This window comes from Leucoraja erinacea, chromosome 2, assembly GCF_028641065.1.
Source record: "Leucoraja erinacea ecotype New England chromosome 2, Leri_hhj_1, whole genome shotgun sequence".
Lineage (NCBI taxonomy): Eukaryota > Metazoa > Chordata > Chondrichthyes > Rajiformes > Rajidae > Leucoraja > Leucoraja erinaceus.
Window position 1 is genome coordinate 133,186,322 of NC_073378.1, and position 13,375 is coordinate 133,199,696.

A 13,375-nucleotide genomic window follows, 5' to 3' on the forward strand; every position below is an offset into this window, starting at 1 on the left:
GCCGATCCAGGTATCCCAATGAGAAGGTTCTCCCAATGCCGGAGCACCATCACCCGGCGAGAACAGCCTTACACGGGGATTTTGTATATGGCATTAGATTTAGATTCAAATTTTATTGGCGTGGGGTTGATTGGCAGTCACCGAGGTACAGTGTTGAGTAATGTAACAGCCGCAGGGAAGAAGCTGTTCCTGGACCTGCTGGTCCGGCAACGGAGAGACCTGTAGCGCCTCCCGGATGGTAGGAGGGTAAACAGTCTGTGGTTGGGTTGAGAGCAGTCCTTGAAGATGCTGAGCGCCCTTCGCAGACAACGCTTGCTTTGGACAGACTCAATGGAGGGGAGCGAGGAACCGGTGATGCGTCGGGCAATTTTCACCACCCTCTGCAGTGCTTTCCGGTCGGAGACAGAGCAGTTGCCATACAATACTGTGATACAGTTGGTAAGGATGCTCTCGATGGTGCAGTGGTAGAAGTTCATTAAGACCATTAGGTCCGTGCTTCACCACACAGTCATGGGTGGAAAAAGAATAGAACAGGAGGCTCAGCCTGCAACCCTGAGGTGCAATTCTGTTCATGGTTAGTGTGGAGAGGTTGTCATCGGTCTGCCGATGCGGAAGGTTAATTCCCAGGATGGCGGGACTGTCATATGCTGAGAGAATTGAGCGGCTGGGGTTGTACACTCTGGAGTTTAGAAGGATGAGTGGGGATCTTATTGGAACATATAAGATTGTTAAGGGTTTGGACAAGGCAGGAAACATGTTCCAGAACCAGGGGCCACAGTTTAATAATAATGGGTAAGCCATTTAAAACGGAAACGAGGAAAACTTTTTTCACAGAGAGTTGTGAGTCTGTGGAATTCTCTGCCTCAAAGGGTGGTGGAGGCCGGTTCTCTGGATACTTTCAAGAGAGAGAGCTAGATAGGGCTCTTAAAGATAGCTGAGTCGGGATATGGGAAGAAGGCAGGAACGGGGTACTGATTGGGGATGATCATCCATGATCACATTGAATGGCGGTGCTGGCTTGAAGGGCCGAATGGCCTACTCCTGCACCTATTGTCTATTGTATATAACTCCCTCCACACACTAACCCCCACCCACACACACAGACTAACACCCCCGCCCACACATTAACCCACCCCACACACACTAACCCACCCCACACACACACACTCTCTGTTGAGAATTTGCTGTGTCTGTGTTCTTCCTTTTCTCTGTCTCTTTGATTTTCCTGATTTATTTTGCTCACCTTTCCCTCTGTACCCCTTTATTATCTTTGATGGCCCCTAGCCCAATAAATTAGATAAGGGAAATATTCAGGAGTGTCTTTTTAAAAATTTGTAAACAGAGCATGAAAATTGAATTGCTTTGAATCAAATTGTTGTGATGTAGTTGCACGTTTGGGGTAGAAGTGCCATCTGTTGGGAAATTGGATGTGCACTTACTGTCCAATATGAAGAAAGAAGAACAAGATTAATACTATTGGTTAATGGCAATGTCTCCACAGATGTCATTGGATCTACTGTATGTTTCCAGTAATTTTAAATTGATATTTGATTTTATCTGTACTCTTTCTCTTTCAATACCTTGTGTATGAGTGGGGTTACATGGACATGGATAATTTATAGGGATATGGGCCAAATGCAGGCGTATGGGACTAGTTCTAATAGGCAAATTGTTGGCATGGATGAGTTGGATTGAAGGGCTTTGAGTCGGTGCTGTTTAACTCTGTGACTCTATGGCTTTCCCCCATTCACGTGAGGTTCAACCATCCTTGCCATCCTTGCATTTCTCAGACTAGTGGTTGCAGCCACAGAAAGTTGTTTCTATATTTAATAAATGAGAGAATGTTGAGGGCACTCCCCATGCACTAAAGTCTGGGTATGAAATAACAACAGAAAATGCTGACTGATTGATTGATTCCTGGGGTGGTGGGTTTATTGTATGAGGAGAGATTAAGACCAGCCCAATACATTCTTCAATTTAGAAGAATGAGAGATTAACTGATTGTAAAGCATAAAATTGTCACACTTTTAAAATTTTATTATATATTGTTTTCTTCTTTTAACAGCATTAGATCAATCGGGAGCACATGGATCGCAATTCCCACAGTTTAGCAGTAAGTTTTATGTCGCCAGTCCATTCCCTTCACACACATTTATTGCATATTTGCTGTTGTTGTGGTGCCTATGCTTAAGATTCTAAGCCTGCAAGTATGAATTTAATTGTTCCGGTGCTGATCGGTGAATATGTCAAAGGCTCGTGGCATTTGTTCTGTGCCGTGCCGTGCCTACGATTGTCTTTCTAAAGGTTTCTTAAGCATAAGAAATATAGTGATTGTATCTAACTTCACCATCTCTTCTGGCAGCATGTTCCCGATATTACTTTCTGTGTAAAAATCTTCCCCGCAGTTCTAGTTTAATACTCCTCCCTCACCCTTTAAAAATTGCGCCCCCTTGTTTTTGACAGACTCTGCAAGGGAAAAAGATTCTGACTCTGTCTACTTTATCACTGCCTCTCTTTGTTTTATATCCCCTTCACTCCATGCAAAACAAACACAGCCGGACAAATCTTTCCCTCCGATCCCAACAGTATCCTGGTGATTATAATGGATTAATAATCAACAGCAAAGTTATATATTGGATGGTATTTATGGCGACAAAGTGATCAAGTTAACAGTAATTTGATCACTATAATATCATTCCTTGATTTTCTATTGCCAGTAAAAGCTGGCTAAGTCATTGCTAAGTCATTGTGTGTGCGACTAATGAAACAGATCCATTGTTAATCACGTTGTATACAACGACTGCTTTATTTTTTCCAATACCTGAGATAATGGAATGCTCAGAACAATGTGCAATCTTTGATAGGTAATACTTGAAAATGAAATATATAATAACATAATAATGCTACACTCTAAACACAATATTACAAGTTTATAAAGATTGGGAACATTAAGATGATCTCCTTTCTTCAATAGCACATCGTGACATAAGTGCAGATTCGCTTGATATGAGAGCTGACTCCTTAGTTGACCCAATGTGTTTACGCTGTAAGTATAACTTTAGTTTGTTTGTGCATATTTTATGTCTGTGATCTCCTCTCACTCCTTTCCTGAGTGTCGTTTGCCCCATGAAAATCCAATCAGTAAGTTCATCTATAAATTATGTTGGCTGATGAACCATTCAGGGATCTGGGTTCATTCTGTTGTTCAACATAACTTCCTTCAGTATCTATTCGACCAGTTTAATACTAAACATTAATATGAAACATTGACTGAATCAAAGATGTGTGCCAGATTATAGCAAAATCCTGTGAGTCTTGCAGATGTTGCAGATGTAACCAAATGCCTCATATGTTTAAAATGGCCCATTTTATCAGGTGATTGTTGATATAGGCTGTCATGGAGAGTTCTCTTAAAACGTACTGTTGGCAGCAGTAATTTTTCAACTAATATGAAGATTTTTTTTGATGACCCTAATAGGGCAATGATACAAAATGTGATGTCCAAATGTAGGCATTTAGATGCTATTAAATGACCCGTGGACCCGTTGGGTCCCCGTCGTGGCGCCAGAGATCTCCGTTGTGACACCAGTCAAAACGGTGATATTAATATAGCGACAGGCCCGGCAACCCTCCCCGAACTGTGCACGCGCGGATACCAGGTACGGCAACCCTCCCCCAACTGCGCAGGCGTGGCTGATGGGGCTGGGAAGTGGGGGGGTAGAAAGTAAATTAAAGTTTATCGAGGGAAATACTTTGTATAATCGAACAAAACTTGCTACTTCACACCCAAAGCGAATGATGACTAAGGTGGGCCTGAAATTGTCGCACTATCGAGTACCGTTTTAGCTGTGTTTCGGGAACATACATAGAAACAAACATACATATAAGATAAGAGTTTTAGTTGTATACTAGACCGAGTGTGGACCCATCGGCCTCGGTCTCCTCAAGGAATATTCCACCACTCACCCATAGCCCCCAACTACGCAGGCGCGGCTGACAGGTTATCGTTGTGACATCAGAGACCCCCGTTGTGACGTGAGTCATGGCAACTCTACCCCAACTGCGCAGGCACGGCCGGCATGTAGGAGCATGACCGCGATGTTTTTATTGTGAACACATCTCACCTTCCCTCTTCAGTCCCCTATTGCCCCCCCCTCCATTGTCCTCCCTCTGCCACCTTCCACCAACATTCCTCTGTTTCCGGAGTAAGGTGGGCCTAAATTTGTCGCTCTATCGGGTACCATTTTAGCTCTATTTCGGGAACATACATACACAAAAATACATACAGGATGACAGTTTTAGTTATACTAGATTAAGTGGTACCCATTGCATCCTAGTCATACAGGAAGCGTGGTCCCCCTGCGCAACCCATTGCCCAACACAATAATCCATGAGTCACCCGTCCCCCAAGGCAACCCGTCCCCCCAATGTAATATTCCACCACGCACCCATAACCCCTAACTGCGCAGGCGCGGCTGACGGGTTCCAGTTGTGACGTCCCTGATAACCCCTCCTCCCCTCACCCCCCACTCCGCCCCTTGCCCTTCCGCTCTCGCACTCACTCCACCCCCTCTTAACCCCCCCATCCACTCTTAGTGGCTCTCCGGCGGAGCAGCCATTCCTGCCCATTGGGTTCCCATTGTGATGTAGAACACACAGTTATTACTGCGTAAGCGCAGCTGACGGGCACGGCAAGTGGAAAGGGGATTTATCAAAGCATAAAATGTAAATAACTCTTAAAATATAACAACAATTTAAACGTTAAAGATGAGATTTATTCATTCCATTCATTCTTGTTGCATCTCTTATTGCGTTCTGCACCTGGAGGAGGACGGCTTCAGCGGGGGTTGTTGGGGACCGGTAGTGGGAAGCGGCTCCATCCCGGGGAGGGGCAAGGCTTGAGGCGGGAGCTGTCGGGGGCCGGTGGGGGAGCATCCTGCAGCCGGGGGAGGGGGACGGCTTAAGGCAGGGACTGGTGAGAGAATTATGTAGCCAGAGACGGGGACGACTTTAGGCGGGGAGTATCTTGCAGCCAAGGGAGGGGGACGGCTTCAGGCAGGCTCTGTAGGGGGCTGGTGGGGTGGGGAGCACGGCCATTGCCATCCGCTGCCGTGATCTCCCGCTGCTGTGGCCTACCACCGTGTGGCAGGGTGGGTGTGTGGCGGAGGGTGTGGGGTGGGTGTGTGGGGGGGTGGTGTGTAGAGGAGGGGGTGAGTGGGGGTAGGGAGGAGCCGGAGAGTGGGTGGTTTGTGTGGGCGGGGGGAGGGTTGTTTAGGTTGGTGGGGGGATTGTGGGGGCAGGAGGGTTGTGGGGGGCGGCGGGTATCTGGGTGGGGGGGGGGTTGTTTTTGTCAAGAGAGAGTTGTAGGGGAAGGGGAAGGGGTGTGGGGAAGAGTGTGTGTGGGGGAGGGTGTGTGCGTGGGTGGGGTAGGGGGGAGAGGTGTGTGATGGAGGGGTGTGTGGGGGAGGGAGGGGGGAGCATTGTGGAGATGGGGAGGGGTGTGTGTGAGCAGGGGGAGGGGTGTGGGTGGTGTTGTGGGGGGTGTGGGCGAGGGGAGTTGTGTGAGGGCAAGGGAGCAGTGTGGGGAAGGGTGTGGGGGAATGGGGGGTGGGGGGTTATGGGTTGTGACGGAGTGGGGGTGTGGGTGAGGAGGGGGCAGTCGGGCGTGTGTGGGCAGGGGAGGGTGTGGCTTGGGGGCCGTGTGGGCAGGGGAGGGGGTTTGTTTTGGGGAGGGGGGTGAGGGGTTGTAGGGGGAGGCGGGGTGGGGGCAAGGGGGATAGAGCTCGGTGGAAAGACGGGGGGTTTTGGGGAGAGTGGGTGTGGGGGCGGGGATGAGGGGGGGATGTGGGGGAGGGATATGGGGGCGGGGAGAGAGAGCTCGGAGGAAAGACGGGGGTTGTGGGGGAGAGGAGGGTATCACGGGGGAGGGGGCAGGAGCCAGCTAGAGGGGCCAGATTGGGCAAGGGCTGGAGCTGACGGTGTGACGGGGACTCACAGTGTTTGCTGGTCTCTGGGCCCGGGATCAGATTCTCCGCTCTCTGTTTGGCGACATCTCTGGGCTGTTTCCGGTCCCTCCGATAATTGTCCGGTTGGAATCCTCCACTGGCCAACCTCAACTCCAGTAAAGACACAATGGCACAGGAAGGGGCGGACCGTCACGTGGAGTAACGGGAGAAAAGACCAATCCACGTGGCGGCGAACGGCAGGGGAGGAGATCAATCTGCGCATAAGTGTTTTTTAAAGATTTTATAAACCTCACTAACTTTTACATTAGACCACCGATGGGAATGAAACTTAGTTGAATCGCAGCTCAAAAAAAGGGTGAGTAAGCTGACGAAAAAAATCATAGCGCTATCACGTACCGTTTTTGCGCAAATAGAATGACCACGCAGATGCATAGATAGATATATACTAGGCCAAGTGCGAACCCATTGGGCCTGGTCCCCCAACGGAATATTCCATCACTCACCCATAGCCCGTTGTGACGCCAGAGATTCTTGTTGTGACGCAAGTAATGGCAACCGTACCCCAACTGCGCAGGCGCGGCCTGCAAGTGACTGCGACGTTTTTAATAACTTGTAAAATATGATTGATGTGAACACATCTCACTCTCCCTGTTCAGTCCCCTATTCCCCTCATCCATTATCCCACTGTCCCCACCCTCCACCAACTCTCCGCTCACCCCTTCCCTCCCCTCCTCTCTCTTTCCCCTCTCCTCCTCCATTACCTTGCCATAGCTCTTCCGACCCCATCCTCCTCCATTCCCCCTCTTCCCTCAGCACTCACTCGCCTCCTCTTCACCCTCGCTCTTCTTACCCTCCTCCTCTCCCCCCCTATCCCACCTATCCCACCCCCCCACTCTCCCTCCTCACCTCCCCCACTTCCCTCCACTCCCTCTATCCCCCACTGCCTACCTCCTCCACTTTCCCACCCCCCTCCCTCCCAACCCCCTCCTCTCCTTCAATCCCCGCCTTTCTTTCTCCTCACCTCCCCAGGATCTCGAGGAAAACCACCACCCGTCCCGTTTTCTCCACCACATCCGCGATTAAGTTGTACTTGAGGCGGGGCTGTCGGGGGGGGGGGGTGGGGGAATGGGCTGAGCAGCCTGGAGCGGGGGAAGGAGAGGCCAAGGCTGTGGCCTAGTCCTTGCCCCAGGTCCCGCTCCTCTCACTCCCCGTGTGCCCGGAGCAGCAGCACTACATCAAACAAATATACATACAAATATACAAACAAATATACAAACAAACAAGATGAGAGTTTTAGTAATGGACTCGACCAAGTGGGACCCATTGGGTCCCATCCCCTAATGCCGCGGAGGGAGGGGGGGGGGGGGGGGGGGGGGGGGCGTGCGGCATCACTGGGAGGGTTGGTCCCCGAAAGCAATATTCCACCGCTCACCCATTGGACCCAACACTCACCATTCCCCTAGAGAGGGGTGGGAGGGAGGGGTGGTAGAGAGGGAGGGGGGTAAGGGAGAGGGGGAGGGGATAGAGAGGGGGAGGGGATAGAGGGGAGAGGGGAGAGAGGGGGGGGGGGGGTAGAGACCCTATCACATCTCCCTCCTCATTTCCTTCATCCTCCTCCCCTCACTCCCATGCCCTGCCCCAGGACCCTAGGATGGCGCCAGGGCCTGGAACTCGGCCTGGTTCTCGTACTCGACCCGGCCCTGGCTGTGATCCAGGCTTGTCCTTGGCTTGGGCTACAGTCCAGGCCCAGGATCCCTTGGTTCCAGCGGCAGTCTCCAGCCTCGGCCGCCGCCTGGGCTCCACTGCAGGTTCTGACTTCACTGTCCCTGACCCTGGACCAAGGCTCGTCCTTGGTTCCACCGACGGCTTCTTTCTCAGCCCCAGTCACGGCCCCATCCCAAGCCCCGGGCTCGGCACTCATTTCATCTCCAGCCCCAGCCCAGGCCCAGTCACTGGGCTCGGCCCGCGGCAGCAGCCTCCCCACCAGGTACTGGGCGGCCGCAGGACACCGGGCGGCCAGCTGCCTCCTCCATTCCTCGTTCACTGCCTGCACTGGAGTGTCCCTCCCTCCCAGAGTGTCCATCATGCCTTGCGAGTGCATTGTGACATCAGTCGGATTTAGTTGTCTCAAAATCCGTGTGTTTAGGCTGTTTTTAAAATTTGAAGGATCAAAAACTTTAGAAATTCAATTTAAGAGAGTTTATTGTCATGTGTCCCTGATAGGAATTCTTGCTTTGCTTCAGCACAACAGAACATAGTAGGCATGACTACAGAACAGATCAGTGATTCCATATCTATATTACTAAAAGTAAGATCTAGACAGCTTTTGACTTGCTGCGATGTGATTTCCGAGAGTACGACGCCACTTACGACCGTCATTTTTGGCCACATTGCTCAGAGCCCCCCTCCGCCGGACTGGATCAGAGGATTTTTCCCATCGATGAAAAATCAGAGAGATATTATTGTTTTAAAAGATTTCGCCATTCTCTCTGCTGCCCCCGCTGGCGGTTGGGGGGAGGGACTATAAAACCCGGAAATGTGGTGGCTCACTCAGAGGGTGACGTCAACATGGTGCCGAGTGCAGGCGCCGTTGAATAATTCAGGAGAGCTGTTCTGTCTATGGCGAGTGTGTTTGTTGGATGTTATTTAAAGCACGTTTTCGCTTCAGCACCAGCAGCCTCTACAGGAGGCTTTAAACATTTGTTTTATTGCGTTGCAAATATTGCGTTGGGTGACCAGCCCTCCCGTGTGATGCTGGCAACCCAACGGGTCTCACTATGTCTAGTACCATTATATAAATATATACACACATAAATAAATAAATGGATAAATTGCAAATGGGCTATTAATGTTCAGAGTTTTGTCCGAGCCAAGATTGATAACCTGATGGCTGTGGGGAAGTAGCTATTCCTGAACCTGGTTGTTGCCGTCTTCAGGCTCCTGTACCTTCTACTTGAAGGTAGTGGGGAGATGAGTGTGTGGCCAGGATGGTGTGGGTCTTTGATGAAACTGCCAGATTTTTTGAGACAGCGACTGCGATAGATCCACTCAATGGAAGGAGGTCAGAGCCGATGATGGACTGGGCAGTGTTTACTACTTTTTGTAGTCTTTACCACTCCAGGGCGCTCAAGTTGCCGAACCAAGCCACGATGCAATCGGTCAGCATGCTCTCTACTGTGCACCTGTAGAAGTTAGAGAGAGTCCTCCTTGACATACCGACTCTCCTTAACCTTCTCAGGAAGTAGAGGCGCTGATGTGCTTTCTTAATAATTGCATCAGTGTTCTCGGACCAGGAAAGATCTTCAGTGATGTGCACGCCCAGGAATTTGAAGCTCTTGACCCTTTCATCCATTGATATAAAAAGGACTGTGGGTCCCCATCCTACTCCTTCCTAAGTCCACTATCAGTTCCTTGCTTTTGCTGGTGTTGAGGGCCAGGTTATTGTGCTGGCACCATATGGACAGTCGCTCGATCTCTCTATACTCCTATACTTCTATACTCTGACTCATCCCCATCTGTGATATGTCCCGCAACAGTGGTGTCGTCAGCGAACTTGATGATGGAGTTCGCACTATGACCGGCTACGCAGTCATGAGCATAGAGTGAGTACAGCAGGGGGCTGAGCACGCAGCCTTGAGGTGCTCCCGTGCTGATTGTTATCGAGGCTGACGCATTTCCACCAATACGAACAGACTTGAATGAGGAAGTCGTGGATCCAATTGCAGAGGGATGAGCAGAGACCCAGTTCTGCGAGTTTGGTAACCAGCTTGGAGGGGATGATTGTATTAAATGCTGAGCTGTAATCAATGAATAACAGCCTGACATACGAGTTTTTGTTGTCCAAGTGGTCCAGAGTGGAGTGGAGAGCCAGCAAGATCGCATCCACCGTTGATCTGTTGTGGCGGTAAGCGAACTGCAGTGGGTCTAGGTTTTTGTAGAGGTAGGAGTTGACTTGCGTCATGATCAACCTCTCAAAGCACTTCATCACCGCAGACGTTAGTGCCACTGGTTGATAGTCATTGAGGCACATCACCTTGCTCTTCTTGGGCACTGGTATAATTGAAGCCCTTGTAAAGTAGGTGGGAACCTCAGACCTCAGAAGTGAGAGGTTGAAAATGTCCGTTAAAACTACAGCCAGTTGGGTCCGCACAGGTTTTTAGAACACGACCGGGTATACCATCAGGTCCAGGCACTTTCGAGGGTTCACCCCTCTGAAGGATTTCCTGACGTCGGCCTCTGTGACTGTGACCGAAGTACCATCACAGAGAATGGGGGCTCGGGGAAAGTAGTGTGGAGCAGAAGTCCCTTTTGGTCTTTTTGATGGCCTTACCAAGGTTGTATCTGGACTTCTTGTAGACCATCAGACATGAATGCCCGGTGTCTGGTCTTCAGAAGAGTGCCGATCTCAAAGTTCATCCAAGGTTTCTGATTGGGAAATACTCGGAAGGTTTTTGTGGGGATGCAGTCCTCCACACATTTCTTTATGAAGTCTGTAACAACTGTAATGAAATATAGGAGGAAATGTGACGGGAAGATGTTTAACACCTCCAGGGGAAAAATGTGAGTAGGATGTGTGAAAATAGGAAAGCTGTGGCCTAGCGTTTGGAAGAAAATAGGAATTAACCAGATTGTGCCCAGATGACACACACAAACAAGAGAAGAGTTCTAGTAATATGGATGGATGGATGGAATGGATGGATGGATGGATGGATGGATGCGTGGGTGGGTGGATGGATGGATGCGTGGGTGGATGGATGGATGGATGCGTGGGATGGATGGATGGATGGACGGATGGATGGATGCGTGGATGGATGGATGCGTGGGTGGAACGATGGATGGATGCGTGGGTGGATGGATGGATGGATGGATGCGTGGACGGATGGATGCGTGGGTGGAACGATGGATGGATTTATTTATTTATTTTTTTGAACTGGTGAATTGAAATCCCAAGCCCTAATTTTTAGGCATATACTGCAGATCAGCAGAAATGCAGTGCCAATCATTATGTAATCTATATCTTATCTCTCAGTTGTGCTATTTGAGAGAATATGTACAGGCCAAGTTCTTAGTCATTTATGCCTCAACCCATGGAGCACAATTCCCTTAATTCCTGCAGGTGCATTCTGTTAGTTTCACAGACAATTGCTGTCATGAGATTCTCAGCCTGACTCATACCTACAAATACAGAAAATTGTTTGTCGCTTATACTGTGTTCAGTGAAAGAATGATATGGGTATAATAACTGCTCAGGAAGAAAAGGGTGTGCATACGTGTACGTGTACGTGTACGTGAGAGAAATAAAAAGCAGAAAATGCTGTATTGATTGACCAATTTCTGAGGTGCTGTTTTATTTTGTGGTGAAGATAAGATTGAGCGCATATACATGAATTTAGTAGAAAGTGTCAAACGCTTATGGTGCTGTTTCTGTGTCTAATTCTTACATTCTTACATTTGTTATCTATCTATCTGTCTATCCGTCTGTCCTTCACTTCCGGTTTGCATTGTTTTTAAATTTGTGCAAAAATGATACCCTATATCGCTAGGATTTTTTCGCCACCTTACTCACCGTTCTCTGCTCCAAGCGCACCAAATTTTGTTCCGATCGGTCAAATATTACAAAAGTTATTGGTCTTTTATTCGCAAGGACGACGACGCCCCTTCCGGCACCCGCTGTCAATCATCGGCGTCCAGAATAAAGCTGAAGGAATGGAGTGTGGGCTGTGTTCGCGGACCGGGATGGACAGCCCCCTTCCCCACAACCCCCTCTCCTACAACCCCCTCCCCTACATCCCCCACACCCCAGCTCCTCCCCACACCCCAGCTCCTCCCCACACACACCCACCCCCCACACACACACACCCTCCCTCACACACACCCCTCCCCACACCTCCCCTTCCTGACACCCCCCCTCCCTAGACTCTCCTCCTCCTCCACACTCCCCCCTCCCCCCACACCCTTCTCTCCTACACTCTCCTCCCCAAGACTCCTCCCTCACACCCCCTGCCACACTCCCCACAGCCCCCTCCCACACACCCCCCTCTCCCACAATCCCCCTCCCCCACACCCACCCCTCCCCACCCTTCCCAACACCCCCATCTCCCCCCACACCCCTCTCTCCCACATCCCCCTCCCCCACACCTCCCCCTCCACCACGCACCCCCTCCCCCACACCCCCCTCCTCCCCAACACCCCTCTGCTCCCCCACACTCCTCTCCCACACACCTCCCCAGGCGGGAGCGTCCTGCAGCTGTGGACGGGACATCTTCAGGCGGGGGCAAGTGGGGGGAGCGTCCTGTAGCGAGGGAGGGGGACTGTTTCAGGAGAGGGCTGTTGGGGGCAGGCGGGGGAGGGTCCTACAGCATTAGGCCATGGCTGCGCTGTCGCCACCGGCACCCGATAGGCCCCACCTGAAGCCATCCCCCTCCCGGGTGCAGGATGCTCCCCCCTCCACTACTGGCCCTCGCCAGGCCCCGCCTGAAGAACGCAACAAGAGATGCAAAACATACACACCTCCCCTCCCACCCTACACCCCCCTGCCACACACCTCCCTTCCCCACCCCCCTCCCGCCACACGCTCTTCCCTCCCACCTCCACCTCCCTGCTCACACGCACCTCCTCTCCCCTCCCCTCCCACCGCACACCCGCCTCCCCTCCCACACATGAAGAGAAAGTGGGGGGGGGGGAGTGCTGGGGGATGAAGAGAAATGAGCCATGCCTGCACAGTTAGGGGCTATGGGTGCGTGGTGGAATATTGGTTTGGGGGAGTGGGTTGCGTTGGGGGAACAGGTGAGTGGTGGAATATTGCGTTGGGGGGACCAGGCCTCCCGTGTGACTGGGACCTAATGGGTCCCACTTAGTCTAGTGTTCTTATAAAATTCTCTATATAATAATAATAATACATTTTATATATGGGCGCCTTTCAAGAGTCTCAAGGACACCTGATGTCAGGCAGCATCTATGTAAAGATGAGAAAATTAACATTTAGATGAACGTCTTTGTCTCAACAGATGCTGGATCTATTATGTTTTTCTAACAGCTTTGGATATTTGATTTCCATTGTCCTTTGTTATTTTTCAATATTCTGTATGTGAATACTTTACATTTACTAATTTTTCACTGTAAGAAATGGACTGTCAATGTCATAAACCCATTTTTACACAGCTAATATATTAAACCATATTTTACTGATAGAGAGCAGAGAATTGTCTTCAGAGTTTTCATTGATGCCAAATGTGAGGCCTGAAATCTATTCCTTCCTTTAACAGCACCAGCTGCACATGATACGCATCGAGCACAGAATTCACCATCACGTGGTAAGCTGTATATTCTATTGAAATTTGTTTCAGCAACAGAAATTGGTTGGTATGGGATCCACGGCGACTTGGCCATTTGATATAGACTGTGAATAG

At 50.2% G+C, this 13,375-nt stretch overlaps 1 protein-coding gene across 5 annotated transcripts in view; it reads left to right on the top strand.

Moving 5' to 3' along the window:
* Nucleotides 1-13,375, top strand: part of LOC129715783 (uncharacterized) — a 337,613-nt gene that overhangs the window by 280,722 nt on the left and 43,516 nt on the right. For all 5 annotated transcript variants that reach the window (XM_055665662.1, XM_055665654.1, XM_055665638.1 and 2 more), the window contains one exon: nucleotides 13,232-13,279. In XM_055665662.1, coding sequence (XP_055521637.1) covers nucleotides 13,232-13,279 — 48 coding nt within the window. The remainder of the gene's footprint in view (nucleotides 1-13,231; nucleotides 13,280-13,375) is intronic.